Source organism: Corvus hawaiiensis, chromosome 9 (assembly GCF_020740725.1).
Source record: "Corvus hawaiiensis isolate bCorHaw1 chromosome 9, bCorHaw1.pri.cur, whole genome shotgun sequence".
In the NCBI taxonomy this organism is placed as follows: domain Eukaryota; kingdom Metazoa; phylum Chordata; class Aves; order Passeriformes; family Corvidae; genus Corvus; species Corvus hawaiiensis.
Genome location: NC_063221.1, coordinates 25,726,249 through 25,743,441, shown reverse-complemented (window position 1 = coordinate 25,743,441; position 17,193 = coordinate 25,726,249). Strand labels below are relative to the sequence as shown.

General features: G+C 45.9%; 1 protein-coding gene across 2 annotated transcripts in view; it reads left to right on the top strand.

Moving 5' to 3' along the window:
- LOC125330262 (BEN domain-containing protein 5) overlaps positions 1-17,193 on the top strand; it is an 888,500-nt gene that overhangs the window by 857,803 nt on the left and 13,504 nt on the right. For both annotated transcript variants that reach the window (XM_048313226.1, XM_048313225.1), the window contains exon 12: positions 16,549-16,645. In XM_048313226.1, the coding sequence (XP_048169183.1) occupies positions 16,549-16,645 (97 nt within the window). The remainder of the gene's footprint in view (positions 1-16,548; positions 16,646-17,193) is intronic.

Here is a 17,193-nt window from a genome sequence, read left to right as displayed (position 1 = left end):
TCCCTTTGCAAAGCCCCAGAGAGTCTCTCGCAAAGCTTTCTATCACCTGGACCCTGTGAGATCCGATCTGTCTCCATGCAGGATCCTCATCACTCATCGAGCATTTAATTCCTTGGAGAGGCAGGAGAGACAATATTCAGCAGCTGGTTATTTCTTCCTTTCCCTCAGTCCCTCACAAAGAGTGTCAGTTTAAAAAAAAATTGCAGAGAACTGGCCATTAGCAAGGAAAACAGTTTAGGGAAGAGACGAAATAAAAATGCAATCAATTATCTCTCACCGTGCCCAGGTGTGTGGGTGCAGTCAATTTTCAAAGTCATCGAGAATTTTAGATGAGAAAAGGGAAGCTGTTCATGGCAAATTGCAAGTGTTGGGGGAAGGGGGAGGGAGAAGGAGAGAGAAAGCAGAGAGGGGAGCGAAGGAGAGATTAATTTCCCTCTTGAGTGAGAAGTGTGTTTGAGACAGACAGATGGGCTGTAAATACTCCGAACCAAGGACAGGAGCTGAGACAAGGGAAAGGCTGGTGATTGAAGTGTGACTGTGATGGAAGTAGTACATTTCCTGGCCAAGGTGACTGGTTTTGTTCTGAAAGGGGGGGATTTCTGAGATGTGGCTGCCACACTTCACATCAGCCTGGACCAGGACAGCATATTTAGACTTGATAAGTGATATCCAGGTCCCGGTGGGGTTTTCCTTAAGGGCCAGCTTCAACTGCCTGCCTTGTAAGGGAAGTCTGAAGGGGGAGAGGGGAGGGGAAGGAAGAAAGAAAAAAGGGAAGGGAGAGGGGAAGGGAGGAAGGAAGAAAGGAAGGAAGGAAGAAAGGGAAAGACGGTCTTCTTTCCTCGTTAAAATTATTGAGCTGTCTACAAGTGGAGAGCGAGGGGAGCATGTGACCGGCAGTTAATCACATTGCTGTGAAATGTGACTGCTGCTGATAACAGGATCTTTCCTTCACTAGAATTTCTGTTTCAGAAGTAGTGATTTTCACAAAGAAAAGAGGTTGAGCGAGATATCATTTCAGATCTAGCAGAGCCTGTGTACATTTCCTTTAGGGAGAAAAACCTCCTTTTTCCTTTTCCATTCAGCGTCCCTGTTTGTATTACTGCTATCATCATCAAATTTTCATTTTCACAGCCCAAACTCATGGAGGACAAATGTAGCCCAGCTCCAGTTTGCCTGCGAGCAGATTAGTTCCCATTTAGTCATAAAGTTAACCAACCTTGTTCCAATCAATTAATCCCTAGAACCCTTAATTTATTGATGTCCCAGTCTGTGCTAGCCATCGAAAAGATGAACATCCTGTTTCAAAATGAACTGGTCTCCCTTTCGTCCAAGAGGCAGGAATTATAAGAGGATGGCAGTAAATAAGCATTTAGAAATCCCTTCTGTACAATCAAAGGCAACAGCAGCTCAGAGGAGAATAAAGGGGATTTTAGCATCCATGAAAAACACTGCAATAAATGAATTGGGCTCTTGGGACAGGAATAGCAGGGCTCTGGAGCCACTGTAGGATCGGCTGAGTTGGCTTCTTCCATCATAAATTCATCTAATGTACATTATGTTTCTGCAAGAGACACAGGGAAATGAAAGGGTGTTGGATCTAGACATCTTTGCACTTTCAGAATTTGCTTTCCAGAATCTCTTCACTTCTTTCTGGGGAGCCTGATTTACTTCCACCCTTGTTCTCTGAGTTTTTGACTGGATTTACTGGTTAATCCAACAAGAAACTTCAACAAAACACACTGAAATAAGTAGAAGTCTCTCTGTTGTTTGTAGATCAGGTGTTGCTAAAGCAGATGCTTTAGTCAGAACTAATTAGAGTTTATCTGGTTGCATAAAAGAGAAAAAATTGTAGCACTTAAAGCATTGAAATGCTGAGATTATTTCCACTAGAAAGGTCCTACTTTTTCTCTCCATATTTTATATAGTAGTTGATGCTAACATATGCTCTTTTTTGAAAACACATGGTTTGGAAAACAAAAAGCACTTATAGTCATTTTGATATTAAAAATAAATTTAAAAAAACCAAAATTGCAGTCAGCTCAAGTGTTTCTTGTGAGCAGTCTGGCATACTCTGACAAACGATCTGCAAACAGACCCACATTTTCTCAGCTACATCAGCTCAAAATTACTTTGCCAAGCAGTTCTTGAGTGGTTGCTCAGTTGTTGGCTGTTCTTCATGGGAGCCATGCTTTGACAGGGGATCTGCTTCCAGGGGGCTCTCCTCTCCCTGGTTTGTTTCCTTGTGCCTGCACTGGCTGAGCCTGAGTGAGGCATCACTCTGTGATTGTGAGAGCTGAGCCAGCACAGCACTTATCTCCTGAGAACTGTGAGGAAGGCAGTGTACAGCAAGCACAAATGTAGCTGGAGCAAAGGGATTTTCTCCTAGAAAATCTTGGTGGAATTATTTTTGATGCTAGTCCCCAGTCTTCTCACCAGAAAATGTGTCTACACTGTCTCCTTTCGTGCAAGCATCAGCTTGATCAAGGACAGGCATGTTCTTACAGACCAAGTGAGGACACGGCTCCTTTTCCTGTTTTGCTGCTGCATTTCCTTGGTGGGGTTGCAAACATCACATCCCCTTTTGCAGTTTGGTTTTAATCTGTGTCAGATGGAGGAGCCCAGCAGCCTTTGAAAGGTTTCTGCTATTGGCAGGTATTGTTTTATTTGTTGTGGTGACCAGCTTTTCACACCTTGTAAGTTCTACATTAATTTTTGCTTTGGGAACACCACTTTAGGTGTCCTGCAGCAAATGTTGATTCCTGGTTTGAGACTTGAAGTTGTGCCTATGTGGTGTTCCCCTTGGTTTTCAGTAGGCTTTCCAGGCAACAGAGAAGGGAAATTGGTTCTGAAAAGGGCTGAGCCATGTTTGTCCCATTCTGTGCCCAAGGAGCTTGGGGCAGCTTAACTTACCTGTTCAGCTCAGGGACAATCCAGGAGCAACACTGCTCGTCATACCAGGAGAAGGGGCTCATCCCTTGGTGTAAACCTTACAGTTCTTCCTCTGGACACTGGCTGGTGACAAAGACGGGCTGTTGGAGTAGGTCAGACTTGGTCTGAACTGGCTTGATATTTCTTGGGAAAGAATCTTTTATTCCTGCTCCCGGTGGATTTTTTTCTAGACAGGCCAGAAACTCCCTGTCCCTTTTGTGCTTTCTCTGCTCTTTGTCTGCTGGAATAGCTGAGGTGTATATCTCTGGTTTTGCTTCAGCCCCTGCAAAGCCATGCACAGAGCAAGGACTGATTTCCTGCACCATCTTACTAAATGAATGGTTGGTTATTCTACCAGAACACAGTCCCAAAAATACCCCCAACCACAGCCAGGCCCTTGCAGCATGATCCAGCTGCCTTTTCTTCAGGTTTCCAGCACACTCGAGGTAAACGTGGGGGTCCTGTTTGAATGCAGTTCAAGATACATAGTTCTGCCTCATTTCCAGCCTCACCACTTCATTCCCAGCCTGTCATCCCTTGTCCCCTATTCCTCCTCCCTACAGCCCTGCACCCCACTTGCAGATGCTTCTTGCTCCCCTTGTCTGCTTTAAGAAGTTCCTCCCTGTGCCCTACCAGCTTGTTTTCACAGGGAGTGTATTTATTGCTGGCTGGCACACGCCAGCGCTTGGACATACATTCAATTATCTTTGAACAATCTCCATTAACTCTGGTTTTGCTCTTTTCCCTTTCACTTTCACTGAACACTGCCTGTATTTTCTCAGAGCTTTCTCAACTGCAACACAGCCTGTTTCTGTTCTCCCTGCTTTTTTTCTTTCTTTTTTTTTTTTTCTTTCCACATTTTCCATGTTTTCATTAAGGTCCCTCAGTAAACTCTGGTGAGCATTCCTCCACTGCTGTCCTTTTTGTACATTTGCACTGAAAAGGGTCCAAGTTTAACCTCAGTGCATTAAATGCTCCCTTCACCTGGAAGGAAATCAATGGTACAAGCAGATTGGGGTTTTATCTACTCTCCCACACCAAAATGTATTTGTTTTTTATGTACAGCAATCTCCCCCTCTCTTGTGGTTTTACTCTTACCTGGTTTTCCATTAAAGCTTGACTTATGCTTTACTTTTATGCCAGTGGAGTGCACTGGGGGGATGATAAGGGCCATTTCTGCTTACTGTTCAGGTGAAGGTGTTCTCAGGTATGTAATCTGCCCTGAGAGCATGCCTACATCTCAGGCTTGCTGCTTTCCACTGGTTGTTCTCCCTTCCTTCTTGCTGGTAAAACAGGACTGTATTTGGACCAACTCTTTCATAAAATCTCTTACACTTTTGTAACAGAGACATTTGGATTTGCCCTCCACAAAGAGATGGGATATCGCTAGAAAGGAAAGGTTTTAATTGTCCATGTCTGGAATCATCCAGATTGTATGGTTCTGTGGAAAAAATGATTCTTGGTCAAAGTCTTCAGGAGCAGGAAAGTACCTGCAGCACAAAGGTACTCAGGCTATTTTTAAAGAAGCTGTTTTAGGCACAGGAGAAAGAGCATGAGGTGAGGTGAGCAGTGCAGAGATGTGGGGCTGGAGTTTGAGTGCTTATTATGGTAATTCAAGTGGCCCTGTAACACACCACAGGTACTTCTGTGACTGCAGCACAGATACCAGCCTGTCACACAGCAAAGGGCTCCTCACCTCCAGTGGGGCTCTCTGTACTGGCATCCCTTGATTTAATCAAATTCTGGTCATCTGGATGAGAACCTGTGGAGACACCATGAAATTCAGGACAGAAGATGGCAGAGGGTGATCTACCACCATGAGAACAGGAGCCAACAGTCTAAGCCATCTCTTTCAGAACTCCATAAGCAATAGGTGGTGGTGTGAGCTATCACAAAGGCACCTCCTTTAAAAGCTCTTCTTCCACCCATCCAGCAGTAGTTCCTGGTGAGCACAGCCACAAGACAGAGACCTTTAGCCTTTCTCCTGTCTGTACCTGGCTATCGCTTACTTAGTGGGCACGGAGCTAATTGAAGGGTAGTTAATGCCATCAAGCATGGGGATGTATTTATATTTTTAACTACATGTAAGTGATTATCAACATTATAAATAATTACAGTCTGCCTCCCAGCCCCTCTGCTCCATTCCACCCTGCTAATTGCAGCGCTTAGATCTCAATGAGCTCATTATGTTTTGTCGATATTCAGCTCTTTGGCTTGCTCACTTCGGAGGGACCGGGGGGACACAAATGGGAGCTAAAGATTGGAAATGCCAAGCTCCCAGGGATTTGAGTTAGCGATCATCGCCGCTTCATCTCTATGCACAATTTATTCAGCACTCCACCTTCCCTAATAAATTATAGATCCCTCCAAGGGAAGCTTTGCCAAGGGATGGGCAATTGCCTTGCTTGCGGGGGAGCCCATTCTGTGTGGTATTGAGCATCTTTGACATCTGGTCTTCGCAGGCTTGGATCCCTCCTGCTCTTCCCCTCCGCCCGTCTCTTCCATCCCTTTTGGGAAGCATTAACCTTTTCACTGTGATGTATGCGAAAGGGCGACAGTCAGCAGTGGCAGTTCCTAATGGATTCTGTTTGTCTGGTTGTTTGTTTGTCTGAACTGCCTGCAATGCTGTCCAGACCTCTTGGAAAAGCAAGCCCAGAGTGCAACCAATGTTTTAATTAGCAGCAAAAGGCAGAGAGGCTTTTAAAGAAGAACAGTGTTTGAATTCAGAAGTTAAGAGCAGATGAATGTGGGATGGGGGACTTGGGATTCACTCCAGCTGAAGACAGTAGTGCCCTTAAAAGAGGGGCTGAATTTTCAATCTCAGGCCAGAGTGGTGAAGGGTGAGCTGCTTAGAGTGGTCTTTTGGGGCTTGTGGGCTACAAAGGGGTGATGTTGTACCCCTTACTCTTCTTCCTGGAAATGCAAAAGGAGCAGAGGCTTGTCATAATTGCCTTACTAAGGACTGAGATAAAACCTGGTGGAGAGTGCTCCTATGCAGCAAGATCTGAGCCTAAGGAACTGAGTTATAGGGCAACCCTTTGCTGATCCCTCCATCCTCAAAAAAGTTCAGCTCTCCTTTCCCCTGGCCTCATAGCTGTTTTCCTAATTCTGTCTTAAGATGGAGATGCCACAGAGTCTGCAGGAGATATTTTTCTAGTGCTTCACTAGTCTTATTGCTGGAAAGCTTCCCCCTAAACCTAATCTGTTTTATTGTAAATTAAGGCCATTGCTTCTTGTCCCATCACCAGCAGATGGTGAAAAGTTTATCCTGTTCTACAGCAGCCTTTACTTACTTGCACACTCTCTCTCACTATTCTGTGGCCCAAAGTCCAGAAATCTTTTCAGCTTTTCTTCCTTGGGCTTTCTGTACTCCTGATCAGCCTTTTTTTAAGCCCTTGAAGTATCCAGACAATGAAGCTGAAATTAAACCAACTTCAGGAGCTCTGTGGCCTTACAGCAGGCAAACGCTGCTCCCCACAAGAGCCTGGGATGCAGCTGGGAGCTCGTCCTCCCAGCTTTGCAGTGCCCAGAGGTGCTGCTCACTGAAGAGTCAGTCCCAGCCCTCTGCATCAGGGCCACAGCTGCAGTAAACATCCTTTGGCATCCACGGGAGTATTCCCCAGTGATTCCATGTGGACACCGGAGTCAGGAGTGGCTCTGAGAGGGAGGAGCTCTCTCCAGGTCTGGAAGAGGTTGGCGCTGCTGCGTCACCTGAGCTGGGAATCGGTGAGACTCCTCCAGGATGATACTGGAACTTGTGAATAGAGGCAAACAGTGCTCCTGGAATTACTCCTTGTTAGTAATATGGAAACAGAGATAGGCAACACAAGCAGAGAGTGAGACTGTGCCAATAGCAAAATAGGATGTGGTATAACAAATATGAAGGTTTAATAGGAGAAGAGTCATACAAAATAATTTAACCAGAGGCTGCTGATTAAATTACAGTCACAAGCATGTTGCTATGAAGGCCCTTTTCACCAAGGATGGCAGTGGCTATAAAGCTGGCCTGCCAGTCAATGCTCAGTTCCCTCATAAGAACTTGCTCTGAGATGCCCTTTTTAAAACTCGAGGGCCACTCCTATATGCTGACGGTACAGCAAGACATTGCCAGCTGTTCCAGGAAAGCTGTTTGTTGTGACAACTACAGGAGTTGGTGGATCTGAAGTCTGGCAATGGCTGATTCCCATCAGAGAAACACGGGGAAGACACAGGCAGTGGAGAAGGGTAGAGCTGCAGACCTTTCCAGCACCTTTGTCTGGACACAGCCCCGCTGCTGCCAGCAGCCCTTCCCCAGGGGACATGATGCAGGAAGACAACCCAGCTTGAGTGAGAAGCTGTTTTAGCAAGGGCTTTGTGACAGCAGTCAGAGGAGTTATTTGTGGCAGGGACTATATATAACTATATTTGTGTGTGTGTAGATTAAATATATATATATTTATGCATAGTGCCTTATCACTGCATTCCAGCTTGAGTGTAAAACACAAAGGAAAAATCAAAGGGTTTAGAAAAAGCTAAATTTATCTGGGAATGAGAATTATATTAGCAAAGAGGCAATTAATTTGGGGGTGGTGGAGATTGTAGTAATATTTTACTTCTTCCCTACAGAGACAAAAATAGCATTAGCTTCTCTACCTACCAGTAATAGCTCTAATCCTCTCCTTACCTTCCAGCACCACCTCTCTGGAGTGACCACCTGTGGTGAGGTGTGTCCAGCTGATGTGGGGAGAGCTCTGGCCCGGCTCATGTGTGTCCCTGCTACGGGGAGGAAGCCCCCCTAGTGCAGATAGCCCAAGTGTGGGATGGGCCCTTCAGTCTGAGCAAGCAGAAATGAGGTCTTGGCATTCATGGGCTGATGCCCCTTCCTTCCAAAATTACTTCATTTAGCTCTGGTTGTCCTCTCATCCTTTAATGCCACTCACTCCCAAGCAAAGCACCCAAAGAGCCCTTCAGCAGTGACCCATCCCTTGCTCTGGACCTCCTGTGCCACCCCAGCCCAGCTCGGCCCTTGCAGAGGGAGCAGGTGCCCTGTCTCTGGTTTGGGCAGGCAGAGTTCCCATTGCAAAGCCAACCCCTGGATCTTCTTTGTGCTCTGGCAGCCCTGGAAACCCTGCATTCCCAGCAGAGCTCTGGGCTGCCTGCAGCCTGCCCAGCAGTGCCTTATTCTGAATCAATACTTGCAGATACTGGAGATAACTCAGGGAGAGAAATACATTAATGTAGACAAAGAAACAAAGATAATGATATTTTTTCTTCCCCCTCCCCCTTTTTTTCTTCTTCCTTCCCTTCACCCACAGAATAAAATTTTATTTTCTTCTCCCTCTACCCTCATCTCTATGATCTGCACTTAGCAGAGCTCCAGACTCTTAAATTATTTCACAGTTTTCAATAAAGCATTAAATCTTTTTTAAAAACTGCTTGTTTTAATTGAAAAAACTTCTATTAATCAATTCACCCCTTCTCTACCCTAGTGCCTTCCTCCCTTCCCCCAAACAGACCCATTTGCAGTAAATAATCTGTAGCCAGACTTTCTGCTCTAAAGAAATAAATAATTCTGAATTTGCTGAATCCTGCCTGATCTCCCAGCTTTAAATCACTGCACTTTGTACTGAGCTCAGCTGAAATGCTGAACACACTGAAGCATGACTATTACTTGGAGACTGCAAGTGTTTTTAAAGACACAGCCTCTGAGGCCATGGTCCTTTTTCCTCCCAGGACAGATTGAGAGAGGAGCTAAGCCAATTCCTGAGGATAAGTGGTCCCTTCCCTGCATTTGGCCCACTACAAATGCATACGGTGCCTCGTCTTAACAAAGACTGACTGAATGCAGGATAAATCCAGTGTGTCTTTGAGCAAGTTCTTAAGAGGCATCTTGACTGAGACCATCTAACAGCCACTGGACTGAGTCCTTTTCCTGCTGGGTGACCTCAGGTAGGTTTCAGGAGGTCATCTGGGTCTACTCAGACACTGGAGAGCAGATGCCCGTGCTCCCAAGTGCAAATAGTTCCACTTGGACACAGAGGAACCTGTGGTATCCCAGCCAGGGAAGGAAGGTCCCCTAAAATCCCAGTGAATCCTGCAATCACTGCCAGCATTCTTCAATTCTCTTTACTCAAAAACTTTCAACCCAGCGACAGGCAGGCTTCTGCCACAAGGGAACACAATCCTCGTGTTTCTCAGTTCCTCATATTTCTTAGTCAATCTCATTTCTTAATTTCTTCCTTTTAGGATTGCCCTTGTCAAAGCTATTGACTATGCCCTGTCTGACAATGGAAGCTGCAGCTGAAGAGGGAAAATGCAGCACACAACAGATTACTGATGCCTGGTTGTGATTTATACAACTCACGAGCTTCCAGCAATTTAGAGATGAGAAATGGTTTATCCACACTTTGGTGTGTCGAAACACTCTTTCTACCATTTATCTTGAAACTGATTTTGTTTGGGTGGTAGTAAATGTTATGCCCAAAGCCGTGGGTGGAATGTCTAATGGGAACTTCCAGACCTGGAACAACAGGGATCATCATGTTTCTGAGCTGAGATGGGAGGGACTAAGAGGATCCCCAAAGAGTTCATCTTATGATTTTCTAGTGGATTTGGGGGGGTTTAATTACAATTGGAAAGTATTGTACTGTTCTTGCATTTCCAACCAAGCTGAAAACAACTGTTAAGGCTTTATTTTTCATGCTATTTCTCACTTGTGCATTTGAGGACATTCATCAGTGATAGAAGGTTGTGAATGCTGGATTTTCACTTGGAAATTTCTTCCCCTGTCCTCATCCCTTTTCAGTACATCAGAGAGAATCAGCTCTGTAATTTTCATTGACTGTGCAAAGAGCTGAGGTCAGCTAATCCACAAGGGCTCCTTCCCAGAGCTAGCAAGTAACCAGAATTAAACAATAGCAGGGATCAGAAGCGTTAAAATCACAAGAGACTCGTCCTATGTTTTCCTGCTACTCTTATTAAAGATCCATCAGACATTAATGTGAGACCAGTAAATTCAGGCCCAAATTAATTGTGGGACAGTTTGATAGAAGCTGTTACAATCAGGTTTTAAATTAATCATTTTAACAGTATACCAATTCACAGAGTGATGCTGATGCAATATTTTTATGAAGTAAAATATACTGGTGCTGAAATTCATTCTTTCAGGGTTTTTTTCTTTTTCAGCTGTGAGCTTGGCTGTGACCTCTGTCCCTCAGAAAATCTCATCAGGAGTCAGCAACACCGAGATATTTAATAAACCATTTTCTTTGGTTATCTTATATCTTAGGCCAGATTACCATTTACAGGAAGGCCCATTTCCATCTCCCACTGGTGCAGAGGGACCATAAGATGGACAAAATGTCACCTGCATGGAGCAATGTGAGGATGGCATTAGGCTGATGGAGCAGCAGTCAGAGGTGTCCCTGTAAAATCAAGCTCATAGCTCTGGGAAAGGCACATGGATCCAGAGGTAAAATGGGCTGTGGCCCTGTGGCGTTCCCAGCGTTACTTTGGTGGTGTCTGAGACATCTCAGTCCTTACCAAGCTTGCTTGGGGCACCCTGAATTTCCTGTACCCCTCTGTGTGTCTTGAATCTTGTGTTGAGTCAGGTGCTCCCTTTCCATGGCCACACGTGTGGCAGCCACTCTGCAGCTCAGTGCCATGGGCAGGTTTCCATCAGCAGCAGAACGTGTTCAGCTGGGCACCTCCTTCACAGGTGCCCAGTCTCACAGGTGGCAGAGAGTTGGGGCACACCGGTGCTCCCCCACACTCTGCTCCCCTCCAGCCTCTGCTGCCCCTCGATGCAGCACCTTGGCTCCGTCCAGCCACTGGCTCCTGTGCAGCACCTCCACCTTCTTGTCTGTTCCCCGTGTCCCAGTGTTAGGTGGGATCTGCCTGTTTCAGTTCAGCTCATGAGGACAAAAGCAAAAGCTGATATTGAAATGAGTTCATGGGAAACACAGTGTGGTCCTTGAGCACAGTCCCTCCGGCAGAGATAAAACAGTGCTCTCCAAGATCCCTGTTCTCCAATCTCCTCTTTCAGAGCAGGAGAGAAAATTACAGGCCTCTGATTACTCAGGGAGAAGAGCGCACAACTCCAATCTTTGTAATTTCTTCCACAACAATCAAGCATTTCAGGAAAAGGGCCTGAAAGCCTGAAATAGTCGGTCAGAGATCTTTCCGCCTGGTTCCTTCCCTGATAACGCACAAGAGGAATAAAAATGAAGGCTCGTCATTGCTGTTACCTTTTGCTTCCAAAAGTGTCTGTCCTATCCGGGACCAGGAGCTCAGGCTGTTGGGAATGAAAATGCTCTCCTTAGGGAAAGTCCCTTTGCTATTTCCAGGCTGGCAGTTCAGGGCATTTATAGATTTTAAGGCTGGATGGTCTGGCTGCATTTCTCGAGTTTGACCTGCCAGGTACCATGAAAGGGTGTCCCCAGTAATTCCCACATTGAGCCTCGTTCTTACACAGGAGCCCGATCTCCTCCCCACACACCCATCTTAGAAGCTTCCTCCTTTGATAATGATTTTGAAATATGTAACCAGCTATGCTAGGCATTGGGAACCTTTTTTCCCTGGAGTGAGTCCCAGGGAAGGGCACATCATTAGCCCCCAGACTTTGCATCATGTTAAATGCTGGTGAAAAGCCTTGGAATAGCCCCTTTGCCCACCCTCCTTCACCACCAAGTCTCTATTTTGCCCCAGTCACACTTTGCTTGGAGTGGGCCCCCCATGAGCTGAGATTGGGGCAGCATCTGTTTATTAGAGAGCAGTGTCAGCGCTGTGAAACAAAATAAGTAACTGGTAAAAACAGCTCTGCTCAAATAGAGGACTAGCTCTGATCAGGCTTGGCATGATATAACATGGTGGTTTAAAGCCCTGTAATGCCATTTTCCATTAGAGCTCTTGTTCGAGTCAGGAAGGGGTTTGAGCCATTGATGGAAGCTGTTCTAAACAGACGAGAAAACCTCATCCATATTTCTCTTGAGATTGTATGAAGCTGACAGTATGCTCGCTGACCACAGTCATCTGGGACTCTCCCAAACAAAATAACCCTCTTTTCATAAATAACAGGATCCTTGTTGCGGTGGACTGAGATTTGCTGTAAAATTCAGTTCTGTCAAACAAAGAGCTTCTTCTGGTTTTAATTTGAGCTATTAAAAAGATTCATCCTTCTCTTTGTTCTCATTTTCCTTACCCTCTTTCTCCCTTTCCATTTTTTTCCTTCCTCTATGTCTGTCTTTAGGATAACTTAAAGCTGTTTGTCTGAAACAAAAGGCTTGCGTGGGTCTGGCCAGTGGTGCCTCTGGATTGAATGGTCACATTTCAAATCCTACTTAGGACTAAACTTGGATGAATTCCATAAGCTAATAACCCAGTGCCGTGTTTCAAATTGATGGAGGTGCCGTCCTCTAGATGAGACATAAAACCAGAGATCCAATCTGCTTGGCAGAGACCCCACAGGACTTATCAAAGATGAGTGGGGGCTGCTAACTGTTTTGCCCTTGTCAAATCCTTACCACCATCACAGCTTCTCTTCCTGTTCCAAAGCAATGACACTGGACCTTATGAAAATGAGATGGTGAATTTGAAGGAGCCATTCTTTTTTCTAATTATTTAAAGCAGTTTGCAGTATCTGGCAGAAGGAGGAAAGAGAGATAATCCACTCACTTGAAAGTGGAATGACCCTGAATTTCAAAAAGCAAAACAAAAGCAAGCGAATGGTGCCACCATGCTCTGCAGCAGTGACATTATTAAAGGATCAGTGAGCTATTAAAGCAGCAACATTTAGTACCTCCCCTAATGACTTGTACTGCTAACTGGTTTCCAAATTGAGATTTTTATTGCCTCCATGCACAGACAGAACAAGGCTCTGTCTGCGCTTCCAGAAGCTTGAGCTTAAGCAGACTGTTCACAATAGGCTCAATGAATCGTGTCAGCTGAAAACTAGTAATGGATTATGAGAGTCCCCACTCCTCTGTCTTCCTTTCTTACCAGGGCTGGAAGCTTTGGGCTGTGGGGCATGGTAGGGATCATAAACGTGCGGGATTTTGCAGAGAGCCCAGCTCGATTCTTGAACCTCCTAACATCTGTGAAATTTGGCAGAGTTATGCATAAACAGACTGTCCTGAAATCTCCCCAAATCTGCTGATGCCGTTCACAGAGTGAATGCTGTGAGAAGGGTGTTTGCAGGAGGGACACTGGTTTCCACTTCCAGGTAGAAATATAGAGCATGGAGGAATGAGTCTGTGGAGGAGGAAGGGAGATGAGAGGGAGCTGCAGACCCTAGTGAAGGTGAAGGTACATCCAGCTGTTTCCATCATGACCCTCCCAAATAGATTTTGAGTGTCTCATATGAGCTGAGCTCCCATGATGGGAATAGCTGGGAAATGGCCTTCTGTCAAGTGCAGTTCAAGCTAGGAAGGGAGCTCCTGTGGGCACACAGCATGTGTGACTGCAGAAAGGAAGCTGGTTAAAAATCAACCAACCAACCAAACCAGCCAGCAGAAGTGGGTTCTGGTTGCAGTAGCTGTTATTTACATGCTCAGGATACACTGCTAGCCAAAGTGGAGTTTGAGCCTTCCGTGCACCAGAGATAAATGTTACTGCTTTAATTTGTTTTCCTCTACCGGTTCTGCACACACGTGCTGCCGGCACTTGCTGAGGGAGTCATGCCAGCTCTTGCCCAGGCTGGACAATCACAGGGAGAGACCAATGCTGCTGCTCCTGGTTTTATGTATCAGGTGCCTGATTTCCATGACAGAAACCGCTCATCCTTTGCGGAAGTGACAGGCAGAGCAGAGGGGGCAGGATGGCTGCAGAGACTTGTACTAGAACATGCACATTTTTTATCCCATGCTGGTTTGAGTCTCTTCTCATCAATGCTGACTGCAAGTTATTCCCATTTTGTGACTTTTCAGTGGATGCATGTGGCACTGCATTTCTGATTTCTTCATGCTCTCCATCTATCTGTGTGTCTGTGTTCTGCAAAATAGCCTTACCTTTCTTGGCAATCTTAGCAAACAGGTCTCTGTGTGCACTGGAAAATATGTTCAGAACTGTAGGAAAATGGGGTGAAGTGGCCTGAGAGGCCCTTTTATGTTTCCGTACCCAAACTTCACACAGTATGAATTACACCTAAACCAATCATGTCTGCTGTGGGCTTAACATGTTCTTGAAGACCTCTGGTCTGGAGATTTCCAGACATGCTAAGGCAGGTTATTCCACTGGTTAGCTGTCCTTAGCTTCAGAAAGCTGTTCCTAAGACCTGAGCTCAGCAGTGGAACTGGATTCCTGCAGGTCAGAGTTAAGGCAGACTTGTAAGGCAGGAGCTCAAGGAGCCACTTCCTTGGCTGCACCCACTCTCATCTAAGGGCTTCCTCCCCCTGTCTGCAGGTCAGGTGCTTCCCACCGTGCAAACAAAGGCAATGCAGAGAGACAAAGAAAAGGGCAGCAGGGCCACTTCTGGCAGAGGAGCTTTCTGAGATTGCCACTGACAAAATGTCCTAGAGACTTTACTGAGTCCAATTACCAGTTTATGTCTTTAAAGTGACGAGTAAATGAAAGAAACTACAAGATCAAGCCATGTTAGTCTTCTCAATCCCTTAAGTGTCTGACAGCCCTCTTCCCTTCTTCCTCGCTTCCTCAGACTACTCTGAACTCTTAACCTTCGCCACACTTTGAGTCCACATCCGCAGCAACCAAACTACCCCCAGCCATCCCCAAATTCCAGGAACAATCACAAAGCACTTTCAGAGCAACACTGCCCTCCCTCGAATTGCTAAACTTTAGGCTGTCTCCAACTTTGTGAGCTTCCCCGCACGCAGGGCAGGTCTGGCCCGGCAGTGCTGGCAGGCTGACAGGGGAGCTCGCTGGGCAGTGCCACAGCCAGGGAACAGCTGGTGCTGATCCACACAGCCGCCTCTCCCTGTCCAGGCAGACAACAGCCGGGAGCACCAGCTGCTCTGGCTCTGCCGTGCTGCTGGCCAGCAGAACAGAGATGCTCGCAGCACATGTGGTGTTAGGGTCGCAATGAGCGTGTCAGGATAGAAGGGACAGATCCATGTAACCATCCCCAGGCACAGCGGTGGGAACTGGGAAAGCAGGACAAGATCATTGGAGAGAAAAGCAGTGTCAGGAGTCATCCTCAGCCACTAGACCTGACTGCAGCACTAGGAGAGCTGGTGGCTGGATTTTTGCAGGAGTAAAGACTGTGACGTTGGTTCGACCTTCCTTATAAATAAATAAATAAATGATAAAAAGATCTCACAGTGATGCCTGAACCTGATGTCTCATGCTCACTTGTTTTGATGTGTCTAATGTAAGTGGGCGGGTAATAAAAGCTTCATTTAGAAGCCAGTGTCTTCACCGGCGCTGCTGGAAGCCCCTGGGACACTGCACTTCTGGAATTTTCCTCTAATGGACACATCAGCAGATAACTATTGATAAAGTAGAACATGCCCACATGCACACAAAACAACCCAGCAATGGTTTATCTTCCTGGACTGCTGGGCGTTGGATGCAAAGGTCTCTTTAGACTCTCCAGGTTCTGTACCCAGCTCAGCTGTTGCAGCAGCCCTGCTGAAATGCTCCTCACCACGACCATCTGGGGCAGTGCCCTGGAGAACCAGGTGGTTATTGCAGCCTGGGTAGGCATCAGTTCAAAGCAGGCAAACAAAGGAGTCCTCAGCCCCCACAGCACAGCTGTGGAAAATGGCATCCACTGGCTATCTCCCAGCTGGACATCACCCTGTGGGTGATAAGGAGATGCTGCCCCTGTAACAGGCAGACTTAATGCTGACTTTTCACAAGAGCAGCAGACTCACCCCATGGACATGTTGTCTGGGATATTTTTTTTCAATGCAATCCACAGGTTTTTCAACTTCTTTGTTAGCAACTGGGTCTTCAGCAAGGTCAGGTTCCTGTGCCCGTGAGGTCTCTGTGGCAGCTTTGATGTGCAGCACCTGCCTAATGCTGGGTTTAGGGGTGAGCTGAAGGAGAAATCGTGGCTAGTGAGAAGACACACCAGAGTTACTGCTGAACTCGTTAAGGTAACCTTCTGTCCTTCCAGTTCTGTGCTAAAATCACCATTTCAGGTCCTGAATACAACACAGGGAAAGAACAGTGTATTCCCCATGACACTGTGGGGTCAGAGCTAAAGGTGTGGAGGGCTACAGCTTTAATCCCAACCTCCAGTACCCTGCTCCATGGCAGGTTCACACCCTGATATAGCTGACCTTGTTTCCTGGATACAGAAATACTGCCTGTATCCAAGCATTTGAGGTAATTGTTTTCCCTGAATGTGGAAATTGGAAATTTTGTCTAGTGTATTATTTCATGAGAACCACAGGGATCTGCAGCCAGGCGTGCAGGGAAAGGGAGATTGTTTCCTCCTGTCTGTGTTTTTATGCCGCATCTGCCTGTGAAAACAAGAAGCAAACAAGATGACCCCCACCTTATCTGCCTGCGTAAGTCATTTTGCCTGAAGCCTGAGCTCTGTGGGATGGTTGATGTAAAACTTGCTCTTGCATTAAATAGCAATAATTTACCTTTAGACTCTGCTTTTATACTACTATTATTATTATTATTATTATTATTATTAATTATTTTTTAAAATGCTCCTTAATGAAAAACTCACAGATACGAAGCTTGGAAGAAATGTGGCCAGGACATTCTTGGATTACTACAGGCTGAACTCCTTGGTGGAGGGACCACTAGCACCGACTCCTAAAACTTGGTAGGTCAGAAAGCAATTTCTCTTGCTTTAGCTGGGCTGCTTTTTTAATACCTTTCATGACTAAACTTCAGTGCTACTGCATTACGGCTTTATAATAAGCGTGCTAGTCTAACTGTGCTTATTTTATTGAAATTCCATTTGGAAATAAAGCATTTATGATCAGGAAAGATACCTGGTTTATGTCTGAAAAAATATTCAGAGGATTTTGGAGATATCGATATCTTTCCTGAATTCTGTCTGCTGTACACCAATCTCACACCAGTATCTTTAATGGACTTACCCTTCATTTATCTCCTGAGAGTGAATCAGACCCACTTTTATTTCATAAAGTTTTAATTCTGGAAGTGAAAACTTTTTCAGTGCTTCAGGAAATTACTGGCAAGCCTGTGCTGAAGGCAGAGTTCTCCACCTCCCCGTGGAGCTGCTGCAGTGCTGGCAGCCAGTGGCAGGTTCCTTCTGCCAGCCCAGCTGGGACACTTTACCTGGGGGTCCCCTCTTGCTCTGAGTCCTTACTCCAGTTTTACACCCAGCTCAGTGGGAGTTAGTCC